The sequence below is a fragment of the Typopeltis vanoorti genome, chromosome 12 (assembly GCF_054136105.1).
Source record: "Typopeltis vanoorti isolate ZY-2024b chromosome 12, IOZ_Tvanoo_1.0, whole genome shotgun sequence".
Classification (NCBI taxonomy): Eukaryota; Metazoa; Arthropoda; class Arachnida; order Uropygi; family Thelyphonidae; genus Typopeltis; species Typopeltis vanoorti.
The window spans coordinates 111,304,723-111,325,467 of record NC_143560.1 but is presented as its reverse complement, the minus strand read 5'-3'; the positions used below and the strand labels follow the sequence as shown (position 1 = coordinate 111,325,467).

Below are 20,745 nucleotides of genomic sequence, written 5' to 3'. Positions count from 1 at the left end.
CACTCCAAACATCATAGAAATGACTGGAAAGGCACCAAGTCCCTACACTGCACCAGAACCTGGTTTGAGAGAAAATTCACAGAAGCCTGTGAAATGCTAAAACACTATCCAAACCCGAACAAAAATAATGGATTAATCATTCCGAGAATGTGAAGGACCCATCTGCAACCCTTATAGCAACCGCAACAAGCCCAGAAGAAAATCTCAATACAAGAGGACTTTAGAAATATCTAATGTAGTTCTGTTTTTAATTAATTTATTTTTATATTTATGAGGTTTTTGAAAATTCAATTTTTTAAAAATCTATTTATAATTTTTGATTTAAAATTATTAATTTAGTTTTTCCACAAGCGGTCAGGCTGGGCAAAAGATTAATAAGCAGTTGGATTTATTTTACCTTTGTAAAGTGCAGTGGCACATAGCTTGTATCTCATACATATGTATTTTCATGATGATGACCTCAATACAGGGGTTGAAACATCGAATGTTACTTTCCTAATATTAAGTAAAGTAATTATTTTAACATGTGTGTTGTGTCACCATACATTTTTAACTATGAATCCTGATCACTTTCGTTTTCTTCTAATGTCCTCTGATTTTGCTTCAATTTCCTCCTCAAAAATATTCATTTTCATTATAGTATTGAAGACAACTGTCAATGAATGCAAATGCTTCATAGTTTCTCATGTGGGCTCATATTTAATGGGACATCATTTTCAAAAGGATTAGCCATATCTTGCATACCTATCACTGAATGCTTAAAAACCACAGTGAGCAAAACAGATCTGAATAGTCTTGTTTATTCCTGGCCAACTATCAGCCATAAATTGTATTGCTTGCAATAGTGAACTTTTGTTTCTCCCAACTCATGAGCCAATTCTTAAAAGATTCAGATTTTATCCGGGCATTTTTTTTTGGCATGGTACTGATATGGTATGCTCTCCATTCTAATCCTTTAAAGAATCAATGTCTGGCAATTTTTCTAATACCTAACAGCTTTCATTTACTAGTTCCTGAGATATTTGAACAGTACAGCACTGTTACATAATTCATTACTTTCTTTCATCCAAACTGTGTAGTATGTTTATTACGCAGGAAACCATCCCATGTGACACAATAAAATAGAGCACTAAATTTTCAGCACTAAATTTTTAAAGCAAGATTACATACTTTTTGTAATACTCCGTTGAGTACTAGAAAAAGTATGTCGAGGTTACACTGGCCTAATTAAATAGCATTGTTTCCCAAATAAGTAAAGCAAATTCTTGTTATGTTCTCATTTTGTTTTTCTAGGGTTGTCCCAATAAAACAGCTGTTCCAATTAACCAGAATCTACTATTTGCAAATTAAGCCCAATGCCTATAAAATACTAAAGCACAAGAATGTGGATAATAAACTGCAAATTTAAGTTATGAAGTCGATTACTTTACAGATCTTTGAACAAATAATACTAACAAAAAAAAACAAAACAAAAAAAACTAAAAAGTTACAAAATGATTTATCATAGATATAATAGCAAAAAAAGAAGATAACCTAAGTAAAATAAAAAATGATAAATCAGTAGAAGATGGGACAAATATAAAAGGAAAAAACCTGCTAATTTAGAAGAATTAGTTAATAAAATACAAGCTACAAAATATATAGAAGAAAAAATAATGAAAAATTAGAAATATGAAAAAGTATTATTAGGATTTCAAAATTAGAAATTGATGCTATAAAATGGATGGAGCATTTTGTTTAAAACTACTCAGAGAAAATAGGAGAATTTAATTTAGACTCATATTTTGTTTACAGATTACAAAAAATACCTAAATATAATGGTGATGGTCGACAGTACATGCTATCTACTGTCAACCATCACCACTGGTATTTTCACTGACAATCACAAACATCCATGCCCACGGCAAGATTCAAATCAGCAGCCTTTTGGCTAGAGAGCAGATACACTAACCACTAGGCCATTTTATATATATATATATATATATATATATATATATATATATATATATATATATATATATTTATTTATTTACTGACTGAATTCCAAGAATTAGACAAACAATTTTATTTGACACACAACATGTTTCATCGGAAAGCTGACTTCTTCAGGCATGAGAACATTAAAAACAAACATAAAAAACACCATAAAGAAACACTGTACCACTACAAAGCGACTATGAACTACAGTTAAGTTTCAAATGAAGCTACAGCTGGGCTAAAGTTCTATTGTTAGGCATAAGCAAGCTTGTGACTCCACGAGTTATAATTTAGTTATAATTTACCAGACTCATTTAGCTCTGCTATCAGATACTGGTGCACTCATGAAGTCCACATGTATTATTATTATGTGGCACCTCCAAGGAGTTCAAAGACTCATCGGGGGAGGGCACCCTCTTTACAACTCTCCATCTCCACCACTCAATCCAGTGTGAATGAATTACAGCTTCCTTCGATGAGTCCTTGACTCCATGTAGGTCTTAGATAATAATAATAATTACCTGCAATATTTATATTTATTAAATATAAGTTTATATTTGTGCTTATCCAAATTGTAATTGGCTTGTTTCTTTCTTATGAATTTGCTTTTCTTTTTTCTGTATTTATGCTTATTATGCATTTCTTCTAAGGCATCAAATGATTCAATCCATTTTTTGCCTTATAAGGTACATGTCACAGAAAGAGCTGTAACATATCAGCATTAGAAAGAAAAAAAGAAACATATATATATATATATATATATATATATATAAAATACATAGGCATTGAAGATATAAAATTAGTATAAAAATGACTTGAAATATTGTATCAGTGAGTGATAATGCCTAAAGGTAAAGGAAGTGAAATGATAAGCAAAAACAGGATAGCAAGCACAAGCATATTTTTCACTTTCTATCCTCCTCTACAAACAGCTCCACAGGTCAAACTGTTTGACTGGTTTTGATGAAATTTAGAATATAGTTGTCTATGTTGCTGACAGCCACTGATCAATTCAACTTAATCAAACTAAAATGAAGATTGGAGATGATCTGAAGATAGTTCTATAGGTCACATCATTCAACAATTTTCTGTTCTGTTTGGAAAAAATGAATGGTGATTGTAAAGGAGAGAACAAATGAATTCTCTGTGGATATATATACAGGCAGTATTTCAAATGAGTTTGATAGTATTTGGAATATAGCTGTTTCTGACACTGCTTAAGGTTGCCTAGGAAATTCAGCCTAATCAGACTAAAATGAAGAGAGGATTCTCATAAAAAGTCCTCTTCCTGTAGTTTCTTCTACTGGACACATCACTCAAAAGTTTCTGACCAAATTTGAAAAATATTTAATTTCTATGCTGCTTAAGATCCTTAGGAAATTGCAGCCAAATCAGATTGAAATAAGGATAAGTTCTTCTGTAGGTATCAGTAGAAGTCACATAGTTTAATTATGTTTAAGAAATTTGAAATATAGCTGTTTTATATTTTTTTAATATCTGTCCTTAGAACTCAGCCTTTAAAAATAGAAGGCTAGGTTGTAAAGAAGGGAGAACAAAAAATGAAAAAGAAAACTACAGATTACTTCTTCATCTATTAAAAATACATTCAAAACAAAACAAAAAAAGCCAGAATACCAAGAAAACAAGAACAGAAAGTTGGTGCAATATAAACAAAGTGTTTTTTTATGTGAACCCCATGCACAAAAGGTTAGGAACCTATAGTACATGTAGTTCTATAGGCAGATGAAATCTTAATCTAAAGAACCTTGCTCTAGAGATCAAATATGGAAATTTTTTAAGCCTCTTTGGGCCTCCATTAAACAGGTGATGGTCTAACATAGAATAATGAAATGATGTTCCACAAAAAAGACATTCATAAACAGCCATAATACTGTGAGATTCAAACCAATAGCCTGTTGATCATTTAGCAAATATAACCACTGGTCACATCAGGCTGGATAGCATTGCATTATCTTCTGAAATTAGAATAATGCCATCAGTTATGAAAAATATCAGTGACATGTTAATGTCACTAGCAGGGGCGGCTTGTCTATAGGGGCCGGGCCCCACATATATTTGTATAAGTAGCCCAATAATTGTAGTTTTAAAAAATATGTTTCTTGTAATTATTATTTTTGATCTATTTCCAACACGTTTTATTGATTAATAAAAAAAAAATGCTGTAGTATTTTGTGGCAATATTGTATAATGAGACTTAGTACGGTCTCTGGAGCCAGCCACGGTTGGCCCTGTTTCATGTGTGTAGAACACAAGGCATGTATCAGCACGTACACTAGCGATAGTACTTGTTTACCAGGCACAATGCTTATCTTGGGGCAAGTTTAGTCTGTCCCAGTCACTGTGTTGCATACATAGCGCACGATCCTTTGATTGTGAACCACGTGCACTAGCAATCGTGTTTGTTTACCGGGCACAACGCTTAATTTGGGGCCCGTTTAGTCTGGCCCAATCACTGCGTTTGTACGTAAATAGCACGCAATTCTTTCATCATCATCATCATCAAATTCCTGCCATGTACCCTCAAGGGGTGTACAGGATATGACAGTACTACATGAAAAAATTACATCATTACTAACTTCCTATCTACAATTTTCCTCCAAATCAGTCTGTTACTTGTCAAGACTCCAACATTATCAGATCTTATATTTCTATCGTCTAAGGCACTTTGTACCGTATCAATCCACCTATATCTTGGTCTTCCTCTGGGTCGTTTTCCTGCCAACCTGGCAGAGAACACTTGTTTTGCTAATCTTTCCTCTCCCATTCTATTTAAGTGACCATACCATCTGAGATTAGCTCTGCTAACGCATTCCTGGATGCTGACAATGTCAAGTTCTTTCCTAATATCCTCATTTTTAATATGATATTGCCATTGATGCCATCTGTTCACGCCTCTAATCTTTCTCAGGACTCTCATATCTGCGGTCTCTAGTCTTTGGTCAAGTGTTTTACTTCTGACCCAGCTCTCAGATCCATAAGTTAAAATTGGTTTGAACACAGTCTTGTATACAGCTAATTTAGTGTTCCGACTAATTTCTTTCTTATTCCATATGAATTTATTCAATTGACTTCCCACGATACCAGCTTTGCTGATTCTGTTGTCTATTTCTATATTTAGTTTACCATCTTCAGTAAAAATTGTGCCTAAGTAGCTGAAATGTTTTACTTGTTCCACAGGTTCTCCATTCACAACACAGTTGACATTTTCAATGATTCTGCCTATTTTCATTGTCTTTGTCTTTTTATTGCTGACCTTCATACCATATCTATTACAACAGCTATTCAATTTAGTCAGAGAATCTTGCAGACTTGTAGCGGATTTATTTAGAAGTATAACATCATCCGCATAAAGCAAAGAGCTGACATTAACATCTCCAATTTTGATATCATGTTTAATACCACTTTCCTTCATAATGTGATCCATATAGATAATGAATAACAGAGGGGATAATGTACATCCCTGTCTCACACCAGATTTAACAATAAACCAACTTCCTGTACTTCCTTCAATTCTAACTGCTGACTCACAACTCAAATAAAGACTAAGTATTGCTTGATATAATGCCCCATTGACACCATATAACTGCAGCGTATTGAATAGCTTCTCTCTTGGCACCTTGTCATATGCCTTTTCCAAATTGACAAAACTTAAATACAGATCTTTGTTATATTCCCATGCTTTCTCGACTATTTGTCGTAAAGTGAAGATCTGATCCTGACAGCCTCTATTTGGCCTGAATCCAGCTTGTTCTTCACCAAGCTTTTCTTCCACAATTCTTCTCAACCGTTTCTCAAGTATACTTGCATAGATCTTGCCAGGAACACTCAGTAGGGAAATACCTCTGTAATTCTCACATTCAGTTTTATTTCCCTTTTTATATATGGGTACTATGAGAGCTCTACTCCAATCATCGGGAATTCGTCCCTCTGTCCAGGCTTTCTGAACTATGCAGTGCAGCCACTGTAAGACTCTTATACCACCATACTTCAGCATTTCTGGTCGAATATCATCTACTCCTGCTGCCTTTCCACATTTCAAGCCTTTGATGGCTTTTTCTACTTCAAGTATGGATATGTATTCCTGACTGCATGCCTGGTCAGTGTTTTTTATCACTGTGCTGTCATCACTGCTTGTTTCATTTAGCAGTTTTTCAAAGTAATTACTCCATACTTCAAGGATATCTTTTTCTCCTGTTTTCATTTCACCTTTATCATCTCTAATTCCTTTTACAGCACTCTTTCCTCCATTCCTAAGCTTCTTCAACAACCTCCAGAATATTTTGCCACCTTCTTGATATTTATTTTCTATATTCTTGCCAAAGTCCTCCCATGACTTTTGTTTAGCTAGTTTTACACACTGTTTAGCTTTCTTACATTTGTCTCTGTATTCTGTAAGAGTAAAAGCTGACTTATTTGCCAGGAACTTTAACTTCCTCTTTAACTTCCTGTGTCCACCAGGGAGTTCTGATTTTTTTTATCTTTGCACACAACCTCACCACATGCCTCTCTGGCAGAATCAATCAATGTTTCCTTCAGAGTTTGCCACTGAATCTCCAAGGTTTGATTCCTGTTCTCAAACTCTTTCATTTTCTTTTCAATAATATTTCTGTATTTTAGTCTACAGTTTACATCTGAGAGCTGCTCAACTTTTATTCGCTTTAAAACTTTCTTACATGTTATTCTTTTCAATATGAAATTCAATTTTATCCTGCTCAAGACTAAATAGTGATCACTTCCAATTTCAAATCCTCTGTACACTCTGGTGTCCTGCACCAGGGAGAAAACATCACTATCAACAATAACATAGTCAATGAGACTTTTCTTATTCCTAGCCTCTTCTCTCCATGTGAATTTGTGCACATTTTTATGTTGGAACATGGTGTTAGTAATGACCAGTCCATGTCCTGAGCAGAAATTCAACAGATATTTGCCATTATTATTAGCTTTGCTCTTTTCTCCAAATTTTCCCAAAATATTTTTGTATGTCTCACAATCATTTCCTACTCTACTATTTAGATCCCCAACAAGAACCAACTTTTCCTTTTTCATTGTGTCAGTTGCTTTTTCTAAAGCCTCAAAAAATTCCTCCACTTCTACCTTAGTAGAACCTTCTGTGGGACCATAGGCACAAATAAGTCTCATTGTCCAGTTCCCCATTCTCATATTTGCCCACATTACTCTACTTGAGACTGACTACCATTCAAGAAGATTAGCCTCGTATTTTGTGTTGAATACTATGGCTACTCCTTTTCCTTGATTGTTATTGCCTGAATATAACATTTTGTATTTATTGCTCAGAAAGATCTCACCAGTTTTGGTCTTTTTTGTTTCAGTCACCCCTATTATGTCGATCTGGTACTTATCTAATTCCTCAGCTAGCTCCATTTCTTTGCCATTCAGGCTTCTTACGTTGATAGTACCGATCTTTAACTCTGGTGATGTTGAGTTGGGGTTTGTTTTCAGATTTGTTCCAGTAGCTGACTTTTCGCTGTTCGCCCTGGTTCCCTTGTCTTATTATTTATTTTTGTTGTTGATCTGTTTTATTGTTTAATAAAAAAATTACTATAGAGTTTTGTAGCAATATTGTATAATGCGACTTAGTATGGCCCTATGTTATACGTGTAGAACACAGGGCATGTATGAGGTACGTACAATAGCGATCATGTTTGTTTACCAGGTGCAACGCTTATCTTGGGGCCCGTTTAGTCTGGCCCAATCACTGTGTTTCTACGTAAATAGCACACAACTCTTTCATTGGCTTATTATTTAATCTCGTTGTTGTTCTGTTGTATTGTTTTTAGTGTGTTTAATTGTTGTTGTCATTTTTTGTTATAATTTATTTTAAAGTTTAAATTTTTATTATGCCCATAAACAATATATTTTAACTATGAACAAAATCGATAGTTTATTGGAAAAACGTTTCTCGTTTTTCCAATTTTAAAAAAATTAATAGCTCAATGCATCAGTGGAGTCTGACTAAACATTATTGTAACAGAAATAATAACTATAAATCAATAATAGAACCACTATATAAATATAAAAAAAATTAAGTTGTTTTCAGCCCCTGGCCCCACCTGTTTCTATTGTCACCAGCCACTACTGGTCACTAGTAAAACAGCCACTTCAAACCTGCTTCAACAGCAGTTAGTCACTCCCACCCCCATATTAGGCTTTTATGAGATAAAAATAAACATAACTTGCATACCAACTGGTCTACAAACATCAGGGATTTACAGACCAGGCATGTATACAAGATATGTATGAAAGTTTTAATTTTCTTGTTTAAATGATTTATATAGGTTATTTTACAATTTTTGATGCAACAAAATATCTCTTAAAAATATATATTGCAATTTTCTTTTCAATACAAAAAAATACAATACAATCCATCAAAGAAGACCATTTTAAGCTAACATCCTAGATGCAGTATTAGTTAAGCAGTAAATTCATTGTCTTTCTTATAAATTTTTCAAAAAACATTATATATGAGTCTTGTAGTTATTCTTGATTTATCCATTGTTCTCTCATTTTGAAGCCCTGCATTTTTTTTTTTAATCACGTCATGTAACAGATTTATAGACACATGCGGCATGTGTCCATAAATCTGTTACAATGGCATAGTTATGAATAGTATGAGAACATTATAGTAAAATGCCATTATATATTAATATTCAAAGATGCAATAAATATAATGACCCACAATTATTAAACAACTTTGGTTCTCTGTAATCAGAGATGCATATAAAAAACTTCTTTCACAAATTATGATAAATGTCTGCTTTGGACCAATACAGTCCAATGTATCAATTCCATTACCAGTGATGGCACATACACACAGTTTGAGTTTGTATGTGCCATCACTAGTAATCAAAGAGTCCAAATTGTAGACAACATGTTATCTGGCATTATATTAGGATATGAGATGGAATATCATTCTGAGACATGGTTTATGAGCAATATGCATGAGAATGCAATTCAAACTGTATGCAGAAGGAGTGAAAATTTTATCCACAAGATGTGTAAAATATCTATGCTTTTGTTTTCTTTTGCGAAATAAAAAACTAGTAATATGCACATTATTATTATTGTACAGGCAACTCCATGGATTCTGAAGACTCATTGCGGGAGACCTAAACTATCCACACAATCTATCATACTTCTCCTTCAACCCATTAATAGATAAAGCACTCAGAACTGACTCTGACAACCCATTCCACTCATTTACAACTCTCAAAGCAAAAAATCTAGTCCTTGCACCTGTACTAACCACACTTTTATTCAACTTTCAGGTATGACTCCTTGTTCTGGCCCCTCCAGCAAAGTGCTGAAACATTTTCCCTGCATCAATCCTATAAAATGCTTTAAGCAATTAAATGTTTCACTATCAACCAACTTCTGCAATCCACACACCCTCAATCTATTTTCATAAGGAACATTCCACAGACTACTCACATCTTGGTCACTCGCCTCTGAATCTTTTCCACCACTTCCTCATTGCCAAGAAACCCAGAAGACCAGACATGAGCACAGTAATCCAGATGTGGATGTATCAAGGTCTTATCTCTACTTGTTAATATCTTTTTCAATAACCACGTAATCTCATGGGCTAGCTTAGCAATATGTCTCTAAACTTTATAACTTTTTGTCTACCCGCCCACCCCAAAAAAAAAAATCTTTTAACTTCATCTATTTCTTGAAGAACAGTGTCTTCAATGTGATACACAGCTTGCAATCTATTTATCCCAAAATGCATAAATTTACACTTTTCCACATTAAACTGATACCCATTATCTTCTACCTATACTGACAGTATTTAAATCATCTTGCAAGCTCCCCACATGGACCTTGATTATTTATTACCCTACCTAATTTCACATCATCAGCAAACAACTGAATATTTCCTATATGAATTATATATAAATTAAAGAGCAATAGTCCCAACACCAAACGTTGCAGTACACCACTAGTCACCAGTTTTTATCTCGATTCTGACTCAGCATATATTTGATCTTTTGATCTCTTTAGAGAACCCTCTTATGAACTTACTTAACCATTTTGTCATATGCCTTTGCAAAATCCAGCAGAATCATTGTGTTAGCCATTTTATTTATCCAAATCTGCTGTTATGCTATTATAAAAAGACAGTAAATTACTAAAGGCATGACAGACCCTTCACAAAGTCATGTTACCCTTTATACAGTATCATATTGTTATCCACCAATATTCTTGAATTCTCTTTTTGACCAATTTTTCCAGTACTTTTACCACCATGCCAGAGATACTGATTGTCTATAATTCTTAGAACTTCACTTATTGAAGGGAATTATTCTGTCCTCTTTCCATTCCCTTGGAACTCTGCCAGAGCTGAGACTTAATTGATGAATTGGAGGTTCTTAGGCAATGCCTAAGAACCTCCAATTCATCCACCTCTGTTCCTGCATTAGTGTCTGTCACATATGTTAAAGCAGTAACCTCACTTAGATGATATACCCTTGCAAAGTGGTCAATCAGTAACAACTATTTTATCTGCTTGTCACCTCATGAAAATCATCATTCATTAAGGTTGATCTTCCATAGTCATTCTTCCTCTTACTTGCCACATAACGAATGAACTCTTTGGGATTTCCTTTGGCCTGCTCAGCTAGATTCTTCTCATAATCTGATTTTTCTTGCCATGCTGGTCACCTTTCTCTTTATATATCCTCCACAACATTTTCTTCTTCCGCAGCTTGTGCTTAATTATATTATAATCTATCTGACTACACCTACCTGATTGACTCTCCCCTTAGGTACACAATTTAATATTGCTTTCCTAGATGACCCATAACTATCTCTCATGCACTACTAACATCCTAACCTTGGAGTGTTTTATGACATGGCACAGATTTAAGCTTCTTCCCAAGCTTATTATAATCACCTGTCTGGTAGTTCCACATTTCCAAAGTTCTTGACAGAATATTCCTGATGTTTTACAATCTCTCAAGGCAAGACCGCATGATCACTTTATCAATCAGAGGCAATACGGTCACTTTGGTTATGGATAGCTCTTCTAATCCTATGATCAGGTCCAATACTCTCACACCCCTAGTCCCCTCCTTCACATACTGCCTCAAGTAATTGTCTCTTAGACGGTGTATAAATTCCATTTCCTTCCCGCCGAGTGATCTTTCTTCCTTTCTATATGTCCATAGTTGAAGTTCCCCCATAATAATCACTTGCCCTGTACTCATTGTACTAATTTGCGATGCATGTCTTCCAGATCATCTATGGAACTCCCTGGCCTATAGCAACAACCAACTGTATATTTTGTTTTACTGGCTTTAATCTCAATACCAGACTACTTCAAATGAACAGCCACCCTCCCACCTAACTCCTATTCTTTTTGGCTACAGTTCATCTGCTATCATCATCAGTACCCCCCACCCCACCCCGTTCTATCTTTTCTATCTTCCCTGAAAATACTAAACCCTTCACATTCTATCCCGGTAACTAAATCCTCCTCTGATGTTAAGCAAATCTCTTATAACTTTTGGTGAGGTTGCACCAACCAATGCCATAAACTCCTTCCTCTTGTTCCAGATACTTCTGGCATTAGTATAGAGAAACTGCAGCATCCCTTTAGGCCCCTTAACCACCTTTACTTTCTGAATGGACTAAACATATTTTTGCTTGCAAGACTAGATTATGCAATTTGTCATTCTCACACTCACTCGCCTCATGGGGGGGGGGCTTCACACTAACTCACCTGCTTCCACTCTAATTGCTTAAGAGTTTTCCAGAATTTGTCCTTCAGCATGCCCAGTGACCAAAGCTCTATCCAGACAGCTAAGACCAAAACCATTCAGATGAAGTCCATCAGCATTGTACAAACAGACCACAGATCCACAAATCCTACATCATTCTTTCTGAACAACCTACACACATATTCATTAGCTACCAATGTCCTCTATCATAGTGTGGTAGGAGACTTACAATCTTCACCTTCTCGCTCTTCAGTTTTGCTTCTTCTAACAACTCCTTTACATCCTCCCTCAGAGTACTTCTCATCTCTGAAATCATTTGTGCCAATCAAGACAATAATTTCCTTTGACTTACTTATCATTTTGCATCTGGATGTCATAACTAATATTGTGAATTTTTGTTCCAGGGAAGCACGATTTTGTCACACTTTCATTAAGATTAAATTAAATTAAACAAATTTTAATTCTGAAATTAAATTAATTAACTTCTGTTAAAAACTATGAATTACTACTTTTTTATTTTATAATTACATTTTAATATGAATATCATATATAACATGTATATTTAATAGTAATGAACTTTTATAATATAAAAAGAAAATACCATAAAATGACTCAATTGTTCTCTAGAAGTCTCAGGTAGTCCACCAACTGGTCTGGATGTAGCAAGATGACCATCAATATCACTTAACCACATTAGTAAATCCTGGATTTCTTGATTAAATGCTTGTGCCTAAAATATATATAATTTATTTTTGCTGAGCGAGAAGAAGCCATTTATAATATCACATAATTTGGTTTGAGTGATAAATATTAAAACCACTTAACAGTGCATTAACCACCTATTGGTTAATTAATTTTTATAGGAAAAGTAAAAATATAAATACTTTATTTCAATTATTTAGTTTCTTAAAAATTAAAAAAAAAAAAAAAACAAGTTATAACACATTATTATTATTAAACAGAAATGTAATAGAAATTCTTTTTCTAAAGTAATTGAAATGATAGAATACCAAATTATTACTGCACCAAACAGAATAACAATGAATTCGATTGTTACACACTTCCAAAAAACCAAATCACAAAGGTTCATTAGCATCTAGTGAATAAAATTACTAAAACAAAATATAATTTGCATAAATTATTAAGAGTTAATTATAAATGTAATGAGAGGATGGCAACTGCACATTCACTGAATTTTGCTAGTACAAATGGCATTTTTTTATTTGGCACTCTCAAAATAACAAAAGTGCAGTTGGAACATGTTCAGAATTAGTTATGTTAAAATTCCTTTCTGCAATTTAAAGAGACATTCTTTATCACGCTTACTGCTATGCTTGTGTTAAATGCACATTACAAACTAAAATCAATAACATATTATTATTATTAGCACCAGACCACCATGGAGTTAAGAGACTAATTGCGGGAAGCAAACACTCTTACACACAAAGCCCATCAAACCATTCATTTTAGAAATTATGGATTTTACAACGTGTTATAAATAACTATTTTAATTTCCTGAAGTTTCGACCTTCATGTTAAGGTCATCATCTGGAGTATACACAAATATACAAAGACAAGCTGAGTTACGTTTCACATAGTATGCTAAAGAGACGATGATTTGATCAATGGCTATTTTACTGGCATGACCTCTAGTGGAAATATAATATGTATATTAAAAATAATAATAATAAAAATTAAAATTAATTAGAAACTACATCAAAACTATATTCTATTTATGATAACATCAGAGAAATATTCTTTCACATAGACAGTTTTCTTACAGTAACAATGATGTCTTAATTTCACAGTACAATTATTATATTAAATTTAAGATTCTGGATTATCTACAGTCCTGTTTATAGTTAACTCTCAAGGAGAAAGGTTCCATGGGTAGAATATGTGTCTTTGGTGGTATCAGTTTATGTGTATATATTGGCCAGTATGTGTCAGTTTCCGGTAAGCAGTGAAGGAAAGGCTGCCAAAAGGAAGACGTGCGACGAGTGTATCTAGAAACGGAAGTGTGTTCTGCTTTTCAATCTCAATTGTGAACTGTATGCATTCGTGTTGTTTGTTTAGGTGGCTGAGGAACGTGTCTAATGTCTGGCAGCCATAGGGCCAGATAACAAAAACATTGTCAACGTATCTAAGCCAGACTTTGGGTTTTAAAGGAGAGGAATCTAGAGTATGTTGCTCAAAATATTCCATATAAAAGTTAGCAATAGGGAGGGATAATGGCGAACCCATGGCTGTGCCTTCTTTTTGTAGGTAGAAAGCATTTTGCCACATAAAATAACCAGAACGTAATCCATGTGCAAAGAGCGCCGTGATATCTGGAAGGAATTTGTCCTTTAAAAGAAGGGTTGTGTCATTGATACGGTCATTCGTATAGAGGACAGAGATGGCTAAACTGACTAATAAATCATCTTTTTCTAATGTAATGTCTTTGATTATGTTTATAAAGTGTTGTGTGTTTTTGAGCAACATGCTCTAGATTCCTCTCCTTTAAAACTCAAAGTCTGGCTTAGATACGTTGACGATGTTTTCACTATCTGGCACCATGGCCACCAGACATTAGACACGTTCCTCAGCCACCTAAACAAACAAGACAAACGCATACAGTTCACAATTGAGATTGAAAAGCAGAACACACTTCCATTTCTAGATACACTTGTCACACGTCTTCCTTCTGGCAGCCTTTCTTTTACTATTTACTGGAAACTGACATATACTGGCCAATATATACACACATACACTCCTACCAACACCCATCCCAAAAACTAGGTGTAATTAATACTGTAAAAAACAGGGCTTTGAAGATTTGCTCCAATGAACAAGCGCTTAAAGATGAATTTAAAGTTATCAGCAATACTTTCCTAAAAAATGGCCACAGCCAAAACACTATCAACAAAATTCTCTACAAGACCCCACTAAACAACAAAGATAAACTGATAACCTGAAAACACTATAACCATTCCATACATTAAAGGGACATCAGAGAAAATAAACAGAATACTACAGAAATACAACCTTAAAGCCACCTTTAAACCTCCTGCAAAATTAAAAAGCTTACTAAACTCATCCAAAGACCCACTCCCTCCGCTGGCCCACCCTGGAGTATACCGTATTTATTGCACCTGTAATCTACCATATATAGGGGGAATAGGACGCACAATTCCTATCAGACAAAAGGAACATAGACAACACATTAAATATATTAACTATGGTGAGCTGGCCTTTCTGATCATACCCTAAACACTTTACATAGAAGTGACTGGAAAAGCACCAGTTGTTTACATCACACCAAAACATAGTATGAACATAAATTTAAGGAAGCCTGTGAGATTCTTATCAACCACCCTAATCTTAACAATAATGATGGTTCTAAAAATTCCAAGCATATGGAAGACACATATTCTACACATGAAACCTTTCTCTCTAAGAGTTAACTAAGTTTTAAAAGAGGTATACTGTGAGTAGACATATCGATACAAAATTAATAACGGAAAATTCACGTACAAAGATTATTTAATAGTATAATTTTCTATATAAGGCATCTTCAGTATATATTAAGCTCAAATTAAACAATAACTGACAATTCCAAAAAGCGCCACCTAAGTAGCTGGTGTAAGATAACTAAAAAGGTCAATAAATTTCCAAGCAAAGAAAAAAAAAAATCAATACAATAAAAAGTTAGGAAAGATTAGCTGATTTGTATAGTAATATATCCCATAAAGGGGATAGACATAAGCCATTGGATCTGTTTAAGTTAGGAGAATGAAGTAAAGTTTCACATGTTTCTTTATAAAGGTGTTCCATGAGGAACCGACTTTTGTGAAGGACTCTTGTCTTTCTCCAATGAACTCTATGTCCAGTGAAGATGGCATGTTCTGCAAGTCCAGACTTTTCAGGTTTAAAGTATTCAATATAAGATTGGTGTTCTTCTAGCCGAATAGAGGCAGATCTTCCCGTTTGTCCGAAATAAGATAATCCACAAGAGCACGGAATCTGGTAGACACCTGGGTGATTAAGATGTGGAAGTTTGTCCTTAGGAGAAGTGAGAAAGGTGGAGATTTTTCTAAATGGTCGAAAGGCAACAAAAATATTCAGTGGTTTTAAAACTTTTGCTATGCGTTCACTAATGCCTTGTACATAAGGGATAGGAATGAAATTACTATACAAATCAGCTGATCTTTCCTAACTTTTTATTGTATTGATTTTTTTTTTTTTTTTTTAAGGAAATTTATTGACCTTTTTAGTTATCTTACACCAGATACTTAGGTGGTGCTTTTTGGAATTGTCAGTTATTGTTTAATTTGAGCTTAATATGTACTGAAGATGCCTGTGACACACAGGCGAAAATTATACTATTAAATAATCTTTGTAAGCGAGTTTTCCGTTATTAATTTCAAATCGCTAACAGTTAACTATAAACAGGACTGTAGATAATCCAGAATTTTAAATCTAATATAACAATTGCCATGTGAAATTAGGCCCTCATTGCTTCTGTAAGAAAATATGAAATCTATATGAAAGAATGTTTCTCTGATGTTATCTTAAATAGAATATAGCTTTGATGTAGTTTCTAATTAATTAATAAATTTTAATTTTTAATATATATATATATATATTATATTTTCACTAGAGGTCATGCCAGTAGAATAACCTTTGTTCAAATCATTGTTTCTTTAGCATACTGTGTGAAATGTAACTCAATTTTTCTTTGTATATTTGTGTATACTCCAGATGATGACCTTAATATGAAGGTCGAAACGTCAGGAAATTAAAATAGTTATTTATAACACGGCTGTAAAGTGCATCATTTCTAAAACGAATGCTGATCACCGTGTAACACTAAAAGAAAGGGCCCATCTAACCATGCTTTAATCCACTCATTCATTCCTTATTCAACCTTTTGACCTAAAGGTTCACATATTGATGCTGCTATGTATTTCTTTGTCAGTTCCCAAGCAGCATTTATTTCCTTACTACTCAACTTCTCATTTCATATTATAACTCCAATCTGTCTCCTAAGCTTGTCATAATTATAGCCTTGTACTTCCATATCAGCAATATAGAATGCTGTAAATAGGGCATGTCACCCCTTATGTGCATGAAGTCTGGAATGGCCAAGATGGCAGAAGAATCAACACTGACTTATCAATGGCATCAAGGGCATGACAGCAAGATGTGCGGCACATCGAGGGCACACTCCTGACATCTAAGGGACTTGTGGCCAGCCGTCGTAGAAGAGATTGGAGCCTCACCACGTATTTATCCGTTGTCAACCATGAAACACACCATGTCACAATATGAAGTTAAAGATGTGGTTGAGACCCCTGCAACCACCAGTTCTTATAGCTACAGGGAAGAAGAGTTTGAAACTGGGAATTGTAAGACAAGAACTACTAAGGTAGTGTACGAAGATAATATCCCAAACCCTCCAGGGAGGATATTCTCAGATATCTCTTGTCTGAAAACCAGGAGCAATCTCTTGAAAATAGTAACATGGAACGTCAGAACACTCTTAAGACACGTGGTGATATGTCTACGATAGTCTATGAGGCAGACAAATTAGATAACCTACTCCAGGAATTAGAAGTGATGAAGGCCGATATTGCAGGTATCAGTGAAGTGGACAGATACAGGCATAATAAGAAGAAAAAATCACCCTATAATCTACTCTGGCAGTGACTTACACCTTAATGGAGTAGCGCTTATCCTAAGTAATAGAATTGCAAAATCTCTACAGGGATATTAGCCCATAAATGACAGAATCATAACAGCCAAAATAACTGCACAACCATTCAACCTGTATATTATCCAAGCATATGCACCAACCCAAGATCACCCAGATGAAGAGATGGAACAATTTTATGAAGACATCCAAACTACAATCTCCAGTGCTAAGTCATATGATGTTATTATACTGATGGGCGACCTAAATGCAAAAGTGGGCTCAGAAAAAATCTCATTTTGCATGGGAAACCAAGGGCTTGGTATCAGAAATGAAAGAGGTGAAAGATTAATTCAATTCTGTGAAACCAATGACCTAATAATTGCCAACACACTGTTTAAACATACTCCCAGAATACTATATACCTGGACAAGCCCTAGGGACATCTATAGAAACCAAATTGACTATATAATAATAAGCAAAACATTCCGAAATGCAATAACACAAACAAAAACATATCCTGGAGCAGACATAGGATCGGACCACAACCCAGTGATTGCAAAAATCAAAATAAAACTTAAGACACCAAGCCAACCATTCATAAGAGAAACTTATAATTTAGACTCACTTAACAACCAAGAAGCTAAAGACTGCTTTATAAAAGAATTCACAAAATCCCTTAACAAGTCTGACACCACAACTCACACAGAAAATAGAACGCCAATTGATGAAATTAACATGAACTGGCAAACATTCAAGAATAGCATCAATGAAGCAGCCAAAAATACATTCCCACAATTAAAAAGGAAAAGGAATAAACCTTGGATGAATGAAAAAATACTAATGTTGATGGAACAAAGAAAAAAAGTTAAAGAACAAACCTGAATATAAAAGCATGAATAAAGAAATAAAAAAAGAATGCAGGAAAGCCAAAGAGGAATGGATTAAATATAAATGTACAGATATAAAAAACCTTGATAGAAAACACAGAAGCAGAGAAATGCATGAAAAGATCAGAGAAATGACAAGCAGGACAAATACAGTAAACCATGCAAGTGTCATTAGAGACTCAAGAGACGATATTCTAATGGATAAAAAAGAAATCATGGAAAGATGGATTGAATACACAAGGAAATTATATGAACAACAAAGAAATGATATTCCTGAACAGACTGATTTAGAAGGACCATCCATTTTACTCTGTGAAGTTGAAAATGCCGTCAGAAAACTAAAACCACATAAAGCTGCAGGAATAGATAACATCTTGGCAGAATGGTTGAGGGCTCTCGATGAAGGAGGACTGAAATTTCTAACAAAATTATGCAATAAAATATACGAGACTGGATTTCTATCCAAAGATATTAATCACTCAATTTTCATTCAATTCCCCCCCCCCCCCCAAAAAAAAAAAAGCTACAAGATGTGACAAGTTCAGGACAATCAGCCTCATCAGTCAAGTATCAAAAGTCCTCCTATACATTACTCTTGAAAAAAATTAAAGAAAAATAAACATAGAATTAAATGATACACAAAGTGGCTTCAAGGAAAATGTAGGTACAAGAGAAGGTACTTTCAACATACTTTCATCATAGAAAGATATCTAGAAAAACAAAAAGCTGCGTACCTCTGCTTCATAGATTACAAAAAGGCATTCGACAATGTCCAACATGAACAATTAATTGAAATCCTTTCAAAAATAGGCATGGATGGAAAAGACATTAGGCTATTAACTAATCTTTACTGGGAACAGTTGCATCTTTGAGAATAAATAGAGAGACCTCAGAAGAATTCCCAGTTCAGAAAGGTGTGAGACAAGGCCGTGTCTTTTCTCTGATTCTCTTCAACGTATACACAGAAGAAATATTTAATAAAATTAGTAACCTCAAAGGAATCACTGTAGGGGGCAGAAATATTAATAACCTAAGATACGCAGATGACACGGTTCTTCTAGATGAAAACAAATATGACCTCAAAACTCTTATAGATGAAACCCTCAATTATAGCGAACAGTATGGCCTCAGTTTCAACTTTAAAAAGACAAAAATCATGATAATTTCAAGAGAAAAGAAAATACCAAAAATACGCATCGATATAAAAAGAAATAAATTAGAACAGGTGCAAAAATACATATACCTCGGACACTTGATCACAGAGAATGGCAGGACAGAAGATGAAATTAGAAAAAGGATTGAAATCGCAAGGTCAACTTTCTACAGTACGAAAAATCTACTAACATCTAGAGAATTAAATCTGAAAACAAGACTAAGGAATCTCCAAATGCTACATATGGTCTACATTATTATATGGAGTAGAGACAAGGACACTCTCCAATCTGAGTGTGAAAAAACTGGAGGCCTTTGAAATGTGGATGCTGTAAAGAATTATGAGACTATCATGGAAAGAAAAAAAAAGACAAATGAAGAGGTATTAGAGATGGCAGGCGTCAACAGGAGCATGATGAAAGATTCTTGATGAAAGAAATTAAAAAGAGAAAAGTAGCAAGGCTTATACGCTGGTTAGACATAACTAGTAATTAGTTTACGGAATTAACAATGCAAATGAAGTATATTAATTAAAGGTAACTTTAATGAATCACTTCTATATTTCGGCAACGTCACATTGCCATCTTCAGGAACATAAAGATATGGTATGTGCACGCAGGCACTAACACAAAGCAAATGAGGAAGAAAGCAAGAAACTAATATTGTTCCTAAAGTCCTAATGGTGCCCTCTTGCGGCTGCAAATTGTCCTACTTTGGTCAAACAGGCAGAACAACTAATATCAGGATTTCAGAACACAAAGACTACATCCGGTTTCACCAGCACAGCCGCTCTGGGCTGGCAGACCATGCCTTAGATACCCACCATAAAATTCGTTGGAAGAAAACAAAAATAATTCATCGCAGCAAGTTTAAATACGAAAGATTATTCAAAGAATCTTCAGCAGCTCTAAAAAACGTTCCTAACCTGAACAAATTTGGGTGCATGAAACTACCCCAAATTTGGGAGACTTACATTATGAGAACTTCGGCCCAACAGCCAAGACTACCAAATTAGCCCGCAAGAGGGCACCATTAGGACTTTAGGAACAATATTAGTTTCTTGCTTTCTTCCTCATTTGCTTTGTTAGTGCCTGCGTGCACATACCATATCTTTATGTTCCTGAAGATGGCAATGTGACGTTGCCGAAATATAGAAGTTATTCATTAAAGTTACCTTTAATTAATATACTTCATTTGCGTTGTTAATTCCGTAAACTAATTACCAGTTAAAAAGAGAAAAGTCAGATATTTTGGACATACTCTGAGACATAACTGCCTACACTTTTCA

The 20,745-nt window shown here is 34.5% G+C and overlaps 1 protein-coding gene across 1 annotated transcript in view; it reads right to left on the bottom strand.

Annotated features, from left to right (window-relative positions):
* The window catches only part of shot (dystonin-like protein short stop), a 1,304,552-nt gene that overhangs the window by 277,784 nt on the left and 1,006,023 nt on the right, over positions 1-20,745 (bottom strand). Inside the window, exon 73 of the mRNA XM_090402172.1 lies at positions 12,343-12,471. Within this exon, the coding sequence (XP_090258298.1) occupies positions 12,343-12,471 (129 nt within the window). The remainder of the gene's footprint in view (positions 1-12,342; positions 12,472-20,745) is intronic.